Here is a 19,608-nt window from a genome sequence, read left to right as displayed (position 1 = left end):
TGTTCCTCTTTTTCTCCTTCCTTCCCTCCTTTCCTCTTCTTTCTTTCCTTCCATCTTTCCTTCCTCCTTCCTTCCTTCTTCCTTCCTCCCTCCTTTCCTTCCCTTGCTTCCTTCTCTTCCTTTTTTTTCCATACTCCCTCCTTCCTATCTTTCCATCCTCCTTCCTTCCTCCCTTTCTTCCTTCTCTTTCTTTCTCTTTTCCTTACTCCTCCCATCATTCCTTCCTTCCTTCTTTCCTTCCTTCCTCTTTTTCTTCCTTCTTTCCTTCTCCTTCCATTTCATTCTACAAGCATTTATTAAATATTTATCATGGACCAGACTCCATAGATACAAAAACCAACACTGAAATGGTTCCTGACTCCAAGGAATGTATATCTCCTGGGGAGGAAAACGACATCAACCAATCAGTCAATTCATCAACAAATATTTATTGAGCATCTACAATGTCCCAGGGGCAGCTAGATGGCTCAGCGAATACAGCATAGACCTGAGTTCAAATCCAGCCACAGATACTTCCTAGCTGTGTGACCCTGGGCAAGTCACTCAACCTTGTTTGCCTCAGTTTCCTCATCTGTCAAATGGCTGAGGAAAGAAATGACAAAGCACTCCAGTGTCTTTGCCAAGAAAACCCCATGGACATTATTGGCAGTACTATGGTCCACACAACAATACCAATGTCCCAGGCACCATACTAAACACTGAGGATAAAGGGACAAAAAATTTAAAAGATAAATAAACATTCTCATAACTCGAGAAATTAAGGGAGACTTTTTGTGGAGCCCCTTGGAGCCACTTGGAATGGGGTATTGAAGGAAGCCAGGCATTGAATAGGGAGAGGAGTCTGGGGAGAGCACATTCCAGGTGTGGGGATGAGACAACAGTAAGTTACCAAGTTGCCTGGAACACTGAGAGAAGAAAGGGGAGGGATGTGCCTGTGATCAGCCTGCAAAGATAAGTAGGAGCCTTCTTTGTTTATCTCACTCCTCTCCCATGGCTTCTTACCTCCTTCTTTCCTTCTAGTTGTTACTTGGTTAGCATCTTCTCCCCCTCCTCCCACTTGGATCCTTTCGGATGAGATGCTCTGATGATCGTGAGAACTGGGGGGTAGGGGTGGGAGGAACCCCTTGGGCTTCCTGACTGGCATATGGTATAAGGGGGGCGGTGAATCTGTGCTGTTCTATTGAGTGGAGAGTGAAACGAGGCTGCCTTGGAGGGAGGGAACAATGACATTTACTTTCAAGATGGGAACACTAAAGAGAAACTTTCCACTCCATCTTCTCCCTTTCCCTGCCCTTTAGTAAAAAGAGAATTGGGACAAGGAGGTATTGCATTAGTGACCAGAGTGTTGCGCTAGGGCCAGGAAGATCTGAGTTCAAATCCCACCTCATACACTTACTATGGCAAGTCACTTACCCTTGGTGTCTCAGTTTCCTTATCTGTAAAATGAGGAAATTGGACTTTATGGCCTCTGAAATCCCTTCCAGGTCTAAGTCTATGATTTTTTGCTGATGGTGCAGTGCATAGAATGCTGGGCCTGGAGTTAGGAAGACCTGAGTTCAAATCTGGCCTCAGACATTTCCTAGCCGTGTGACCCTGGGCAAGTCACTCAACCCTGTTTGCCTCAGTTTCCTCATTTGTCAAACGAGCTGGAAAAGGAAATGGCAAAGCACTCCAGTGTCTTTGCCAAGAAAATCCCAGATGGGGTCATGAAGAGTCAGACAACTAAGCAACAATGACTGAAGCAGCAGACTCAGGTCCCAGCCCAGGCTTGCTCTCAGCTTACCGTGTATCTTTACATAAGTGATCCCACCTCTGGAGGCCTCAGTTTCTTCCTCTGTCAGAAAGGATGAGCTCTAAAGCTCCTCCTGCCATTAACATTCTGACAACAGCTAACACTGATGTGGTTTGCAGAGTTCTTTACAATTCTTACGTTATCTCATCTCATCCTCATAACAGCCTTGGGAAGTATTACCCCCATTTTCCAGATGAGGAAACTGAGACTGAGAGGTCATGTGACTTGCTCAGGGGTCACACAGCTAAGAAGTGTAGGAGGTGGGATTCAATATGAGACTTTTCCAAGGTTCAGCCCAGATCTATGTTCTAGGCCACCCCACTGCCTTTTCCACACTTGAAGAAGAGGCAGAGACCTGGTGTCACCTGCTGAATATATGGGGAGAGGGATCTAGAGGAGGGAAGGGTCGGAGTTGAAATGCAGGGCAGACTTTAAAAAAGGAAAGAAAATAAATTATTTACAGAGCATGAGGTCAGTTCTCAAAAAAGTCACACAAGAGGGAATAAGCTACAATGGTGGAGGTCCTGGCAGAGCCAAGACACTCTCCATTAGAAGAGACTTGGGCATTTTGTGGGTTTGCACAGATGAACCAGAGAAGGCAGGGGGAGGGGAGAAGCTGACTGGGAACAAGAGTGCAGAGGCTGGCGCTGGGTAAGGAGAGTCCAGAAGGAAGCAGCAGCATCTCCACTATGGGGGCTCCCACAGTGTGCATAAGAAACCTTGGAGCTGTGTCCTCCCTGTTTTCCTCTTGTAAAAAAGTTTTATCAAAGTTCCAGATGCTTACAGATTGCCCCACACACACACTCCGTGAGAGGTTCCTTCAAACAAAGTAAAACAATTAAGCAAAAGTAACAATATAGTGACCTCATTGGGAAATGCATGTGACAGTCCATATCTGCCCCACCCTCCAACCTCTGTATTTTTTATCAGTTTTAGAAAAATTAACAAAAATACATATTCTTCCTCTAATCTCTCACCCTACTGGGAAAAAAAGAAGAGTCAAGACAAATGTTTCCTTATTGACAATGTCCCCCAACAAAATAAAAATATATACACATACATACATATATGTGTGTATCTGTATGCATATGTATGAATATGGGGTACAGAATATATATATAGGATATACACATATATATAATATGTATAATTATCATGTACACATATATCTCACTCTGGGTGTGTATGTATACATATATTATATATATACATACATACATATATGTAAATACAAAATTATGTACCCTAAATTTGTCCTCAGACCACCAGAATCATGGATGGTCCTTGCGTAGGTCATGGCTCTTACAGCTTTCCAAGGTGTTATTAATGTGTACATTAATTAGAATCATTCTGTTCATTTTTCTTCATCAGTTTTAAAGTCTTTATGGATGATTATCCATTTCTAGAATAGTGAAGTTAGTATATACATTGTCCTCATGGTCCTGCTCACTTCACTCAAGTCAGTTCATATATGCCCTTCCATCCATCTCTTTGAAATCAGCTCTTTCCTCATTTCTTATAGCCTAACAGCATTCCATCACATTCATAAGCTACAACATATTCAACTATTCCTCAATGAATGGGCATTCCTTTAATTTCCAATCTTTTCTTTTTCTTTTTTTTTTAAACCCCCATGAAGAGCTACCATATTTTTGTACATATAGTACCTTTTCTGTTTCTTTGGTCTCTTGGGAGTACATCTAGCAGTGATATAGTTGGGTCAAAGGGCACATACTGTTTAGTAATTGTTTTGTGAATAATTCCTCATTGCTTTCTGAAGTGGTCTACCAACAATGGTTTTCCCACAGTCCCTCCGCTTTCCTTTTCTTGGTCATCTTTGTCATCTGATGGGTGTGAGATGGATTCTCAGAACTACTGTAATTTACATTTCTTTCATTGGTAGTGATTTGGAGCATTTCTTTCATATATCTATTTATAACTGGGTTTCTTCCCTTGAGAGCTGCCTGGTTATGTCCTTAGACCACTTACCAATTGGCTAGTGGCTCTAATGCTTATAAATTTGAATTCAATCCTTGTATGTCTTAGAAATGAGACCTTTATCAGAGAAACTTACAGCAAAGACATTCCCCACTGTTCATTGTTTCTCTTTTCATCTTAGCTTTCACAGATTTTTTTGCAAAAACTTTTTGATTCTATGGTATCAATATCATACATTTCATCTTCTATGACTTCCTTTATCCCTCGTCTGGTTATGAACTTTTCTTTTTTCCATAGAGATGAGATAGGAAATTTTTTCCATGTTTCTCTAATTTGTTTATGGCGTGACCATTTCTATTTAGGTCACATTCTCATTGGGAGTTTATTTTGGTACAAGGTGTAAAGGGTTGGTCTAAATCTAATCTCTTCCACGCTGCTGTCCGCTTTACCCAGCATTTTTAATCAAATCGTAAGTTCTTATTCCAGTAGCTATGTTTATTAAACATCAGGTCACTGGATACATTTGCCTCTGTATGTTGTATATTAATCTCTGTTCCACTGAGACATCTCTGTCTTTGAACCAGTACCAAATAGTGTCAAGAATGACTGACTGCTTGCTTCCATAGGACTGTTTGAGATCTGGCCCTGCTGAACCCTCCTCTAGATTCCCATGTCTTTTCATTTTGTGATTCTTGACCTTTTTTTGCCTCCATATAAACTGGATTGCTTTGTCTAATTCTGTAATGTAATCCTTTAGTAGTTTCATTGACACGGCATCGAATAAGTCTATTAATCTAGGCAGTGTTGTCATTGTAGTTATATATCTGATTTTAATTATATATAATAAATATATAAATTTAGTTCTATATAATAACTATAATATAATAATAGTTATAAATGGTTATATAACTATACATATATATCTCCTCCTGGTTTTACAGGGAAGCAATAGGAAAAGAAGCACGTGGAGTCAGAGGCCTGGTTTCAAATCCTCCCTCAAACAATCCCTGTTCTCGTCCCTCAGGCTAACCACAGAACCCTTTTGGTTTCAGTTTCTTCTTCTGTAAAATGATATTTGGCCAGTATTTATCAGCCAAGGTCCTTCTAGCACGAATGTCATGAGGATGGGGTCTTCTCTTGGGCCTTCACCCCTCTGCAACAACCTTCATTCTTCAATAGTTCCGTACCTCTAGCCTTTAAGAGGAAGGGTCTCCCCTAGGCAGGGGCTTCTCTCCTCCTATTCCATGAGATCTTTGTAAACCTGAATGCACTAGAGTGGGACAGTGAGGGGGCATAGTGGATAGAGTGCTGGGCCTGGAAGACCCAAGTATGAATTCTGCCTTGGACACTTACTAGTTGTGTGACTTCTGGTTGCCTCAGTTTCCTCACCTGTAAAATGGGCATAATAATAGCACCTACTTCAGAGAGTTGTGGTGAACACCAAGTGATCTCATATAAATAAAGCACATAGAACGATTTACAGATGTCAAAAGCTCTATATTACTGTTAGATAATCTATGGATGCTAAGTGGCATAGTGGATAGAGAGCAAGATTTGGATACAGGAAGACCTGAGTTTAAAATCTTGCCTTAGACACTTGCTAAGTGTCTGATCATGGGCAAGTAGTCTCCTTATCTGTAAAATGGAGATAATAATAGTGGCCACTTCAGAGTGCTATTGTGAGAATCAACAAGATAATATATGTATAAAGTGCCTTGCATACCTTAAAGTCCCGTATTAATATTTGTTATCATTATTTTTATTACATAAATGTAAGTTACTACCTTTATAGGGACTTGGAGCTTGGGGTTTTTGGAGATGATCAGTTTCATTCCCAATGAAAGGAAACTCTATTAACAATGATTGTCAATTTTTCTGCAACTAAGGCAGTGAGAGGTTAGGTGACTTGTTCAGGGTCACATAGCCAGGATGTGTCAGAGTATTATTATAATATAAGCAAATTCTTCCACTCATACCTTACCCAGAAGACTCATCATGGCAGCATGGAGAGCTTGAGGTCTCCAAAAGGACACTAAATGGAAACTGAGTTCTGATGGGTCTTTCCGAGATGGAAAAGCTTTGAGCATGATTCAACAACAGGCAGGCTATCTATCATTCAAGGACCAGCCTCACTAAGTTTGGGGAAGTTCATTGACAGATTGGCCATAGAATGTTTTGGATTGGGTTTTTTATTTTGTTTGGCCAATTCTCAAAGATCCTCTTGAGAGATAATGTGGCATAGTGGAAATCATGCTGAATTTGCATTCAGAATCAACTGGATTTGAATCCATTGGCTCTCCTACTTAATACCTGTGCAAACTTAGGCAATTCACTCCTATGGGCCTCAGTTTCCTCATCTGTAAAATGAGAGAGTTGACATGATGGCTTCTCAGTTCCCTTCCCTTAGATCAATAAATTCCATTAATTTATTGCAATCCTATTTTTGCTGATATAGAAACCAAGGCCTAAAAAGGCAAAATAACTTGTTCAAGGGCATACTTTGGGTAGTGACAAAACTCTAACTGGCGCTTAAGTCTCCTGACTCCAAGTACACTCCTCTGTTTACTGGGGCAGCAAAGTACAGCAGAAAGGGTAGTGGATTTGAAGTCAGAAGACAATTACATTCCCCCAGCTTCAGCTAGTCACATAGCCTATCCAAACCTCTGAAAAAGAGGGAGGTGGACAAGATAGACTCTGAAGGTCCATTAGATTAGGGGCTCCTTGAGGTCAGGGACTATTTTCACCTTTCTTTGTATCCCTAGTGGTTAGCATAGTGCCTAACACACAGTAGGTGCTTAATCAATGCTTACTGACTTGATGAATCACCCAGCTCATCTAGGACCCTATGACTGATTATGAACATCAGCCATTATATGACAAGGGGGTTAGGGGAGACTGCTGTCATACTTTATGCTTCTCCAGTTTGTATTATAAACTACTTGTGCCTATGCTTAACCCTCAGGAAGGTCCTTGAGAGCAGGAATCCTGCCTCATTCATCCAGAGAGTCCCACAATGCCAACAGTTCAGAAAATATAAGAATAACTAACTAATGGCAAAGGTTCTTAGGTTTAGTATTCAAAATACATTTTGGGAATAAAGATGGTGTGATGTCTACATTATTGAGTGGAAATAAGCTTTTGATTGACTCTGGTCCTGATGAATGTTAAAGCAGAATGGGGCTTGAGGGTGGTTTCTAGAAATGAACTTCCTTGAGGGTTAGGGGTGGAAGAATAAGCACTGATGGCATTTAAAAATGTAAGATTTTACATATATATGTGTGTATGCATACATACATACACACATACATTAGTGTTTTATATATAGCATGTTATGTATGAATTGGATAGTATAGATACGTTTATATGTACACATATAGTATGTATATTATATGCAAAATTTCATTTCATCTTCACAACATCCCTATAAGGTACATATTGTTTTATAGCTGAAGAAACCAAGGTTTAGAATGACTAAATGACTTGCCCAGGGTCACACAACTAGCATCTGAGGCCAGATTGGAACTCAGGTCTTCCTGAATCCAGGCCTGGTGCTGCAGCCACCGTATTTGTTTAAGCTGGATTTACTATGTACGCATTTTCTTCTGATATTATTGGTAAACTCCTTATAAGGGACAGTTTCTTTAGTGTTTGCATCTGTAGCTCTTGGCCTGGTGCCAGGCACATGCTGATGGACTGATTACAAAGAATTCAGGGTTCTTTCCAGGGTCAGAAGATCTGGATCTGAAGCCTTTAAGAAGAGAGGGGTGTAAAAGGTGTTGGGAACGGGACAAATGAGGAGCCCTGCTGCCTCTCTACGCTATAACATGGGGGCTTAATTTTTGGTGGGAACATACTGCCACCCAATGGATTCCTCCATTCCTTACAGTCTGAGGTTGCTAATGGCTTTGCCAAATTCTTTTTTCACATTTTCCTTCATCCCTTCACGATTCAGTTAATGGTATTTTCCCCCTCTTCCCTAACTCCATGTTTACCCCCCGACCCTACCCCAAGTATCTACCCTCTTCAAAAATGACTATATAACTTCTGCTCATATCTTTAGACTAGTTCTTGAGTTTTGCTATCCCAGTGTATCTCTTGACACCAACTTACACCCACCAGAATTCCTTGGACAGTACTTCAGGAAATATCAGAAGACTGTTCTAAATTCTATTAAGAGGAAAATCACAACCATTTTTGTCAAGCTGAAACTCAATGGTTCATAACATAACCTGCATCCAAGATAAGATACCTAGAGATTAATTACAATAGGTGTGGGGCATTAGTGTGTAATCCTGATCAGTGTTTTCTGTAGGATTCCTTATTAAATAAGAATTGGTGAATAGGAATTCATAATAGGATATAATAGGACCTGTCAGGTAAAAAAGTAATGGCTTAGGGTCCTCTAGAAAGGCAGACTATATTTTCCAGTTAAGCTACTTTAGATGGCTTCAAGTTATTGTGTATATACACACACACACACACACTTTCCTTCCTTCATGGCTCAATTCTACATCACCACCTACAGATTAAAAAATAGATGGGGGTGGGGGAATGACAGTTCTGCCATTTATCTGACATCACATACCCCACTGGGTAGTGTAACCTGGCTTAGCTTTTATTTTGCAAATGTTTTCCTTTTAATTTTACTTTGCAGATATTAAAGAACTACTTAGTTCTTAGTGAGGGCAAATCAGTTCCTTCTATCCTGGGACCTAATGGTGTTAATTTGTTTTAAACACCCATTTATAGTAACTGATTCACAAAATGCTGTTGTGAGAGAGGATTACACCTACAAAAGAGGCACCCATAATTCAATGAAAACGGCACTAGACACAGGGTCTCCATGTTACACAGGAACTTGATAACTCACATTGCAAGTCAGGACCCAGAGTTGTAAAACCCTTACTTCAATTACATGAATTGAGGCGACTCGTTTGAGACAACTTAACATCTCAAGTGAAACCAAAGAACTACTAATTACCGACTTGACCTCTGCAGATGCCACTCTGACTCTAAGTCTTACCTCCCTTAGTGCCTAGTGTTGTACATCAAGGTCCCTCGATAAAATTTTAGGCTCAATTATCTCCAGTTGTTAGTGAAAATGACTAATGCAATACTTATTTCAAGTTTCAGACTTTGAAAAAAATCTGGACACTTTTAAGTATGAAACCCAAGCCAGATGAGGTCTAATTCAAAGAATAAAATAGCCTGGAGATAAAGGTTACACAGCAGAAAGGCCCTTAATAGGGAGTCTGAGGACCTGGCTCCACACACCAGCCACAAGTTCTCTGGCCTTCAACTTGGTCATCTGGAAAATGAAGGAGCTGGACCAAGGGACCTCTAAAGTACCTTAAGATTTTTGTCACCAAAGCCCAATTTACAATGCATAGTTATAATCATTTCAAGTATTATTACAAACTAGTCCCTAAATTCTGCAATTGCCAGAAAATTGAGAATAATTATTCTCAAAGTCTCTGTATTCAGCTTAACATCCCTTTCTCTGGTTAAGATTTCCACGGTACAAGAAACTCCCGAGTATAGAGAATTTCTTTCCACACTGGACCTTCTTTCTCTGAATTTTAGTCAGTCACAAAAGCAATGTCAGACATGACTTAACTTAGCAAGTCTTCTGGTCACAAAGCCACCTCTCTACATTCCCACACTACCTTTCAACAGGGAGAAAAGTATTCAGAAAAAAAAAAGTGGTCAGTTTTGGGGCTACTTAGGACCTCTAATTACCTCAAGTTTAGTGAGTAAACTGAGGCCTAAGAAGAGTGATTTAAGCCAAAGCAGCAATGCCAAGATCTGAACAGGTTTGGACTCCAAAACTAATGTTCTTTTTCACTGTACAAGAAGCTGACAAGAATAGGAAAGGAAATCACCCACCTAACACATAAAAAAGGTGCTAGGAGAAGAGTAAGACTTTAAAAAAAAAAAAGTGTAATACCCAAAGTCTAACTGAAGGATTACAGAATGCTACAAGTGTGAACATAAACTTAAAACTAGTGATGGAACAAATCTCCCCAAAGCCTCAAGTTTCTAAGCCTTTTCACCCAAGCCCCTACTTATTTCAAACCAAACTTGGCCAGTAGCCCCAGAGACAAACTTCAATGAGACTTTTAGTCAATCATGTTTCACATCATAGAAAAACAGGAAACACCTCACCTATCTTATTTTCCTCATTAAGGACACACAGCCTCACAAAAAACCAGCCCTTACTGAAGGTATGCTTCCCACAGGTGTAGCAAGCCAGTTGTTCAAAACACTCCCTAATAGGAATCTGACACAGGAAAGATTCACCATTCAAGAAACATGAATTTGGTGCCTTTTGGGTTTAAGGATGAAGTTGAGAAACTTCTCTAACTACAAAAGGATCATATCCTGGTTCTGAGACTTCTCTTCCCCATCCCACCCCCCAAAATTAGTAGTGACCTCTACTAATAACCTACTCCATCAAGCCAAATAGTACTTTTACAGTAATTTCAAGCCAACAGCAAAATATGACTAATCAGCTTGGCCAACCACACCAGAACCCTGTGACCTGCCAGTGCTGAACTGCTGGCAGACACTACTGAAATAATCAGGAAATGTCTAAACTCAGATTCCTTGGTCACATCTTATCACTCTGATAGCGTTCAACCACTCTAAAATGCTAGATCACCTTATCTTCCTTCCCCATCCCCTCCAAAACTAGCTGGATGCATTTATACCTTCAAATAAATCTAGGAGGCAGCACATTGCAGAGTCCACTTTCTAGAATCGCAGGACCCTTCAATGACCAGCCCTATTTTTAATATTTCTATAACCCTTGTGAACGAGATTGGACTACATACTTAGGTGACTTTCAGTTGTGTTGAAAACCTTAGTAGTATTTAGAATAAAATTTTAAGCAATGATTTAAGGGGACAGGACCTAGCAGTTCCCAGACTGGGATTAATTTTGGGGCCCCAGCAACTGAACGAAGTTGAACAAGTTCAACCTGCAGTGGCAAAAATGTTGATGAGACCAGTAGTTAAGAGATCTGAGATTTAAGTAAGATTTATGCCATAAAGGGTAACTGGCTTCCTTTAAGGCTCAAAATATTGCAGGCACCATTTAACCTTATTCAATTACCTTTCTAATGTTTTTTTTTGCAAAGTATGTTAGGAAACGAGCCAAGACTATTTGTATTACGCAGCTGGAGTCCTGAAAATCTTGGGGTTCAAACCTAGTCTCCCACAGTACCAGTGACCCTTGGTCAATTCAACTCCCTCATTTGTAATATAGCAATAATCACACCTTCCTCCCTAAGTTGAAGATCAAATACGTGATGGCTAAAAAGTGCTATATAAATTATGGTAGCTTACTGTTATGCTAAGGGTATTATGTAATTGTATGAATTTTAAATCGCAATACACACATGGAACTGCTTCTGTGGTTTAAAGTATTTCAAGTTTAGCTCTTAAATCGCCATGACAAACCCCAGCTTCAAACCTCAATGTAAATTTACTTTTTAACACAAAAAACCCGTTTGAATTTGAAAAAAAATAACAATATGACCAAAACAGAGGAAAAAAAATCAATGTGCAACAAAAACCTTTATTAGCATTTGGTTCAGCTGTTACTGAACCTGATATTCTCAAAACTTAATATTAAGACCTTAAAGAGCTAATAAGTGCAAAACAATGCTAGCATTGGCAATTTATGCTTTCATAAAAGTCAACAATTAACAGCCCCCCCTAAGACGTAGGACCAGATGAAGAGTGGACTCTTTCTGGATGTTGTAGTCAGACAGGGTGCGGCCATCTTCCAGCTGCTTGCCTGCAAAGATCAGCCTCTGCTGGTCAGGGGGGATGCCCTCTTTATCCTGGATTTTGGCCTTCACATTCTCAATGGTGTCACTGGGCTCCACCTCCAGGGTGATGGTCTTGCCTGTCAGGGTCTTCACAAAGATCTGCATACCACCTCTAAGACGCAGGACCAGATGAAGAGTGGACTCTTTCTGGATGTTGTAGTCAGACAGGGTGCGGCCATCTTCCAGCTGCTTGCCTGCAAAGATCAGCCTCTGCTGGTCAGGGGGGATGCCCTCTTTATCCTGGATTTTGGCCTTCACATTCTCAATGGTGTCACTGGGTTCCACCTCCAGGGTGATGGTCTTGCCTGTCAGGGTCTTCACAAAGATCTGCATACCACCTCTAAGACGCAGGACCAGATGAAGGGTGGACTCTTTCTGGATGTTGTAGTCAGACAGGGTGCGGCCATCTTCCAGCTGCTTGCCTGCAAAGATCAGCCTCTGCTGGTCAGGGGGGATGCCCTCTTTATCCTGGATTTTGGCCTTCACATTCTCAATGGTGTCACTGGGCTCCACCTCCAGGGTGATGGTCTTGCCTGTCAGGGTCTTCACAAAGATCTGCATACCACCTCTAAGACGCAGGACCAGATGAAGGGTGGACTCTTTCTGGATGTTGTAGTCAGACAAGGTGCGGCCATCTTCCAGCTGCTTGCCTGCAAAGATCAGCCTCTGCTGGTCAGGGGGGATGCCCTCTTTATCCTGGATTTTGGCCTTCACATTCTCAATGGTGTCACTGGGCTCCACCTCCAGGGTGATGGTCTTGCCTGTCAGGGTCTTCACAAAGATCTGCATACCACCTCTAAGACGCAGGACCAGATGAAGGGTGGACTCTTTCTGGATGTTGTAGTCAGACAGGGTGCGGCCATCTTCCAGCTGCTTGCCTGCAAAGATCAGCCTCTGCTGGTCAGGGGGGATGCCCTCTTTATCCTGGATTTTGGCCTTCACATTCTCAATGGTGTCACTGGGCTCCACCTCCAGGGTGATGGTCTTGCCTGTCAGGGTCTTCACAAAGATCTGCATACCACCTCTAAGACGCAGGACCAGATGAAGGGTGGACTCTTTCTGGATGTTGTAGTCAGACAGGGTGCGGCCATCTTCCAGCTGCTTGCCTGCAAAGATCAGCCTCTGCTGGTCAGGGGGGATGCCCTCTTTATCCTGGATTTTGGCCTTCACATTCTCAATGGTGTCACTGGGCTCCACCTCCAGGGTGATGGTCTTGCCTGTCAGGGTCTTCACAAAGATCTGCATTGTGATCTACAAATAAATATTACATCATTAACTCTTCAACTTAGTAGCTAATGATCTTCTCAGATCAAATCCTGCCTTGATCTTATTCAGCAGCAAGCTCCCCAACCTAGTCATACTGCCTTTGGTTTGGCTGTTATTTTCTTACGTTCACATTCTTAACAACAACTCACATGAGATCAGGTACTGACAAAAACTGAAACACCAAGTAGCTCTTTTTTCTCCTGCCCTCCCAAACTGTCAAGGAATCCTGCTAATCAAGGAAACTGAAACCACCCAGCAGCTACTGTAACTCTGAAACTTTTTCCTATTCATCGTATTCAAAGTAACTTTAAGTTTCTTATATTTTTACAAACGATTATAGAATAAAATTAACTCCAATTAACTCCCTACACTGAGCATGGTGACAAAAATCGTGCTCCCAAGTGACAAGGTCAAAGGTTAACGAGCTTCCTCCACAGGGAAGGCTGGCGTTAGAAAGTCAACGACACAGCGACAATACCACTTCCTGACACCCCGACCTTGGACAAGGCGATTCCCACCCCGGCCCCACTTACTCGCGCCCTGACGCTAGGCTAGACGAAATGTTAAAAAACTTCCCAAACGCAAGCCTTAAGAGACCCCACGACCTGGCGTGAGAAGACACAGACTCCCGTGAAACGAGCGCTAGCCTGTTTCCGGGTTAAAAAAAAAAAAAAAAAAGTCCCGAGCCCCCGCTTCCTCTACGGGTAATCTCGCGAGATTCCGGAAGTCGTCCAATGGCTGCACGAGAGTTGCGCCCCGCCCCCACCCTCAGCGGCCCCAGAAACTTCCCAGTGCCGAGCGCAAACTGGAGGCCAAGTCTGAGGCCCTCGGCCACCCCAGCCAGCCGCAGCAGGGCTGGCGGCCCCTTCCGTTCCCTGTGACTCAGCGCTCCCAGGCCTGAGGAGCGTGCCACGCTTCACGCCATGCTGCCTCAACGTTCACTAACTTTCCCCACCCGCCCCTTCAGCGCCCCAGACACGGCCGGCCCCGACTAACTCGTCTCTTCCCCTCCTCGCTGGACCCCTCCCGGCGGTACCCCTTTGGGAGAACGCTAGAATCCGAGACTTACCGCGCTGTGCGCTGTCCCAAACTCCGTAAGAAGCCGATTCCAAGAAGGTCGCTTTCGATAACTCCCTGCCCGTGGCAGCCGCTCCCTATTTATGCAGCGTCGTGGTACGCGTCACCCTGCGCGCAGGCGTGGTGTGCGTGCGCGCTTCAAAGTAGTTCCGTCCCCGCCTCCTCAGGAATCCAGTACGATGAGATGACTGTCCCCACCCCACCCGCCCAGGCGCCACCGAGACGAGTGACGGAGGCCCTTCCTGCCCCTCCTCTTCGCCTTAGAAGGTGTTTGACACCCAAAGGGCGGATGGATTCAGAAGAGAGGGGCCGGCCCTTTGCAGAAAAGTCTGGAAGCTTCGCCACAGCTGTGGAAAGAAGGAGAAGGGAGACGGCTCAGAGGGAGGCCGCTGATTGGCCAGCGCGGCGGGGCGGGGCGGGGCCAGAAAGCCTCCCTTGTTGCTGGGGCTCTCTAGAACCCGGTGGAAGCGCTGACATCATTCTGGTGGGGGGAAGCGCCGTGGCGCGCATGCTCATAGAGGAGTGAGGGGGTTGGGGGGAAAGAGAAGCAAATCTGAGGGAGGGGCTAAGGGGCAGGGATCGAAAAGGGGGGGTCTCGAAGCCTGGGAACAGTGACCGTTTTCCCCAACCCGACCTTCCCGAGAGTTCTCGAAGCCTTCTCGGCCCCAGCGGGGGAGGCCGGGCTGGGTGGGGGCGGGGAGGTCGCGAGGCGTTACCTGTTTACCTGCCCTCCTGGGGCGTCTGCCCCCGCCTCGAGTCACGCGGTTTGAATTTACTTATAAACGTGTTTGGTGACTTTGGGTGGGATCCATGACCTCCCTCCGCCCTGGGCTGGATAAACCAACCGGGCTGGAGCGCTCCCAACCCGCGGGGGAGGGGAGTGGGCCTGAGGCCTGGCGGGCCCCGCCCCCTTTGTTACAGAGGAGGAAACTGAGGCTCCCCCCCTCCCCCCGGGCCTTTGGTATTTTACCAGCCGGTGGAATTACTGGCCCGAAAGGCCCTCGAAATGGGGGGAAGGGAGCCATGGCGTGCAAGCCCCCTGAGGTCAGGTAACGCCGTCACTTCTACCTGTAGGGCTTTGCCCGGTGCCTGGTATGCAGTAGGCGTTTAATGTAGGAGTCGGCCCAAACGCTGGGGATGGGAAGGACCCCGACCTCCCGGAGTTCAGGGTCACCGTGTAACCCACAAGCTCTGCAGGGAAAATGGGGGGTGATTTCAGAGGGAAGGCACGAAAATTAAGGATTGGGATGAAAAAGCAGGGATTTGGGAACTCCCCAAAGGTCCCCTGAAAACACTACACCTTGTTAGGTTTAACCTGCTTCTGCCACATTGGGTGATTTTTTTTAAGTTTTACGTAAACGGACTTCCTTCATAAGGAGCCCTTGAATCTGTAACAAGTACAAAGAGATTAGGAAAGGCTGTCGGGAAGGAGTTTAGAGGATACTATGTAGCAGGTTTTCAAATACATTGGAGAGGCTAGGCTGGAAACAGGCTCAGGAACTTGTCCAAGGTCCCAATGATCGGCCCCAGAAATGGGACTTTGGACTTTTCCTTGTACTCCCCTAAGTGACCTTCTCCCTGTTTATCGGTGGAGAAATGCTGATGCCGTTTTTCTAGAGAAAAACAGAAAAGCCTTGGTGACCTCAGGGGGCAGAGGAAGGGGAAAGCAAAGCTGTCCCTTGGGGTTGCCAGATCCTCACCCTAAGATTGTTTCAAAGAATGTAACCATTCTGAATCCAGTCTGTATCAGAGACCTGGGCTGAGCCTTCCCCCTGGCAACAATCACCTAGAACTTTTTATTACAGCTTCCCGGAACACAGCCGGAGGAACGTGATGGTTGGGTTGGGACTCCACATTCATGGTTCCTACTAGGAGGGATGCAGGATGAGTAAGCAGGAATGCTTTTGCTGGGGGAGGAGGGAATTTAAAGTTTTATAGGCTTCAGTTTATGTTTATACCACTTACCCTCAACAGAGATCCTCCCCACCCCTACCCCCAACTGCTACAGAATCGTAGTGAATTTATTTCCTTGTTATTTCTAACATTTCCATGAACTAATCATTTCTCTCGGACTTAAAAAGAAGGAAATGGGTAGGCTACCCTATAGGATGTTAGAGCTGAAAGGAGCCTGGAGTATTAGAAACAGTATATGAGCAGTGCACAAAAATTTAGTTTGAAACCCTATCACTTAAGTGTATCTGAAATGTTTAAATCACAATTTAGTGTTCTTTTATTATTAAATTCTTAATTATAATTAAATTATTAAATGCTTTAAATTATTAAATTCTCCTGCTATCTTTATTTTTTGTTACCAAGTTTAATCTCAGTTCTTTTGTGACACATTGTCTGGAAATTGGTTTTCTGTGCTCAGAATGGAGTCAGCAACTGTACATGAAGCTATAATTAAACAGATTCTTTACATTTATCTCTCAAACAAGTCATTTCTGTGTTACAAATAATGGGGGGATGGAAAATACAAAGAATTAAGTATAAATATTTTCACATGGATTTTTATATTTGTTTTGTAAAGCTTTTCTTTAAACAGCTGCCTCTAGAGAGGATTATAAAGTATGCCAGGTATAGCCAACTCTAATTTAGGCAATCTGGGGAATAGGAGTTCATTTGTCTCAATTATGAGTCCAATTACTTGACATTTGTTATTGGAATGCTTTTCTTCCTCATCCCCACCTCCTGTCTTCCCTGGTTTCCTTTAAACCTCATCTTCAGAAAGCCTTTCCAAACCCCTTTCATGATTTAAACTTAAAAAAAAAATAAAATAGGTTTATAAGAGGATTCTGGAGTCACTCAGATACACACATATGGAACAGGATTTAAAACTTCATTTTTGTGCATTGTTCATGTACTGTTTCTAATACACAAGGCTCCTTTCAACTCTAACATCCTATTTAGTACCTTCTCTTATTTCCTATTTATTCTGCATATGGCTCATTTGTACGTATTTGTTTGCCTCTTGTCTTCTCCATTACTTTGTGAGCTCTGTGAGGGCAAAGATTATCTTTTGCTTCTTTTTGTATCCCCAGCATTTAACTCATTGCTTAGAACCTAGAAGGCGCTTAATAAATGTTGATTTTTTTTGTTCTTTGTATATTGGAATGTTTGTTTGATTACATTCATAATAAAAATAAAATTCTTAATGAAAAGGATATTGATGTACAAAAAGATGTTGATGAGGTGGAATTAAATTATCTGTAAATAAAGAATATTTAATTGCTCTTCTTGCATGTACAAAAAAAAGATACTCAGTTCTCTCTTCTGAGGATGTTATTGAATGGAAAGAACTGCTTTGCTAAGATTATTTTCAGCTACATTATTTGGGTCAGCCAAAGAAGATGAAAGTAGTGACTTTTATTTGTAGTTTAAGGCCCTTTGGCAAGCACATGTAGCGAGTTTCCTAATGAATAATTTGACCTTCTGGGGATTATGGTTCATATGAAAACTAGTGACTACCAAGAAACTAATAAGCTGGGGAGTGGAAAGAAAGGTACAAACTGGGGAGGGGGAAAGGAATCTAATGCAAAAATCTAACTCATTTTGCAAATTTTAGATTTAAAGTTCAGGAGTTGACCTAGAATCATAAAATCTACAGTTGGAAAAAACTTTAGATTCCTTTAGTCCCATTTGCCCCACTCCATACAAAAATTCTCTCAAAACCAAGCCTTGGCAGGTCTTTGCATATGCATATAAGGAACTCAGTAATCAGAGGGCCCATTCCATAGTAGAACATATCAACTAGAAAGCTAAAATGTGCCTCCCAGTAACTTCACCTATGGAATACATGTAATTCTTATTCATTTATAAAATTTAAACTTTTCTAGTAGGCAACTTTTTAAAAGAATGAATATGTTTCTGAATGAATATACAGTATATGCAGATGTAAGCTGATAGCTAGATTCCTCTAAATGGATATAACTAAATATTCATAAGCTTAAGTGACATATGCAAATGGGATAAAACCTAGATTAGGCCCAATAATAGAATTTTACAGAAGTCTTGGCTGTTAATTAACAAAGTTTACAAGGCTTAAAAAAACTTTTTTGTCACTTGATTTAGCATTCATGTCTGAACACATATCTCCATCCACTGAGTCATGCACACTGTGTGATGGGGACTGGCTCGGATCCAAAGCTCATGACTGATGATTTCACAAGTGATTCTAGCATTTGCCAGAAACTTGGAGTCAAGTTCGAACACGGCTTCCTTGGATAATGTTTCCTAAAACTAGGTCATGTAGTAATGTGACATAGAAAACTACTTTCTAAAAGAAGGGTATTATGTGAGTCTACATTATTATATGGTGAAATATGAGGCACTTTTGTAGGGTAGGGCAGGTGATTTATTTGAGCCTGTTCAGCCATAAGTGAAAGTCTTAGCAGCAAAATGTTTTTTATAGAACCTTGTAAATGTGGCTTTGTGACTACTCTTGATTTTTTAAAATGCGAAAGGTGCAAGTACAGTTTTATATTTTGTTCAGTTGAGAGAACTATTTTGTGACATCAGGAAAGCCCCGAAGCAAAAGAAAGGACATTCCTCTACGCTACTACTGCATTTCTTTAGGCAATAACTTTTAAAATAGTGTAATGGTGATAGTAAATTTTATGCAGCCTTTAGAATTTACAAAATGCTTGTTAAAGTACCGTGTATATATATATCATCCCATTTAATTCTCACTATACTCCCAGTAAAGTAGGAAGACTAGGTTTTATTACCCCTATTGTACTGAGGTTGAGACTAAAACTCAAAGAAGTTAGGGACTTTCAAGATGCCCAGCCAACTCTCAGCTTTGGATCCTCCCCACCATTCCTTGTCTTTGCACCTACATAAGTGCTTCTGAACAAAGGTGGAGAAAAATTACACTACTCTACTGACTGAGTCCACTATAAATTTGTTACACAACCTCAACTGGGCCTTCCCTGCTACTAGACAATCCTACTGTACCTCCTCTATCAGCTCATTCTCCCACTCTCCACAGTGGTTCTTCCAAAACCATCCAGAACCCCCTTCTCTCAGCTGAGATCTTTGCCTCTCTATTTTATGGAAAAAATTTGGGCCATTCTCTGTGAACTCCTTGTCCCCTCGTTCTTACGTCCTATCACTCAGATGCCTTCTACGACTATCTTCCACCCCATGATGAAGTGGCCTTATTATTTACCTAGGCTAAACCTCCTTATTCAAGAAATCTCATTCCATGCTTTCTCCTCTTCTGTCATACCCACTCTTTCACTTGTTTTCAATCTTTCCCTCTCTCCTAGCTCAATTCCTACTGCCTACAAACATGCCCAGGTCTCCCCCACACTGAAAAAAACCAACAAGCAAACAAACCTCATTTGATCCTTCTGTCCCTACTAACTATCATCTTATATTTCTTCTATCCTTTGTGGCTAAACTCTTCAAAAAGGCCATCCATAGATGCCTCTGTTTTCTCTCCTCTCACTCTCTTGTGAACCCCTTACAATTGAATTTTAATTGCTCCAACTTTTAATCTTGACTTCCCTTAAGTCTCAACTAAAATGCCACTTTCTACAGGAAGTCTTCCCCAACCTCTTAATTCCAGTGTCTTCCCTGGGTTAATTATTTTCTCTTTATCCTGTGTAGAGTTTACTTTGTGTGGATTTGCTTACGTTATCTCCTCCATTAGATTGTAAAGTTCTGGAGGATAGGCACGATCTTTTGCTTCTTTTTG

At 42.4% G+C, this 19,608-nt stretch overlaps 1 protein-coding gene across 2 annotated transcripts; it reads right to left on the bottom strand.

The window, feature by feature from the left end:
* Positions 1-11,288: 11,288 nt before the first annotated feature.
* LOC140525049 (polyubiquitin-C-like) lies at positions 11,289-14,744 on the bottom strand. 2 transcript variants are annotated; one of them, XM_072640059.1, is made up of 3 exons: positions 14,632-14,744; positions 13,900-14,254; positions 11,289-12,815 (listed from the first exon to the last, which is right to left on the bottom strand). In XM_072640059.1, exon 3 carries the CDS (start codon positions 12,807-12,809, stop codon positions 11,436-11,438), a length of 1,374 nt encoding a protein of 457 aa, XP_072496160.1. In that variant the 5' UTR covers positions 12,810-12,815; positions 13,900-14,254; positions 14,632-14,744; the 3' UTR covers positions 11,289-11,435. The 2 variants fall into 2 exon arrangements, with proteins under 2 accessions (XP_072496160.1, XP_072496159.1); XM_072640058.1 differs by having other exon boundaries at positions 14,624-14,651.
* Positions 14,745-19,608: the final 4,864 nt, after the last annotated feature.

The sequence above is a fragment of the Notamacropus eugenii genome, chromosome 2 (assembly GCF_028372415.1).
Source record: "Notamacropus eugenii isolate mMacEug1 chromosome 2, mMacEug1.pri_v2, whole genome shotgun sequence".
Taxonomy (NCBI): Eukaryota; Metazoa; Chordata; class Mammalia; order Diprotodontia; family Macropodidae; genus Notamacropus; species Notamacropus eugenii.
Note: the sequence above shows the minus strand (reverse complement) of the source record. Positions and strands in the feature narration are given on the sequence as shown.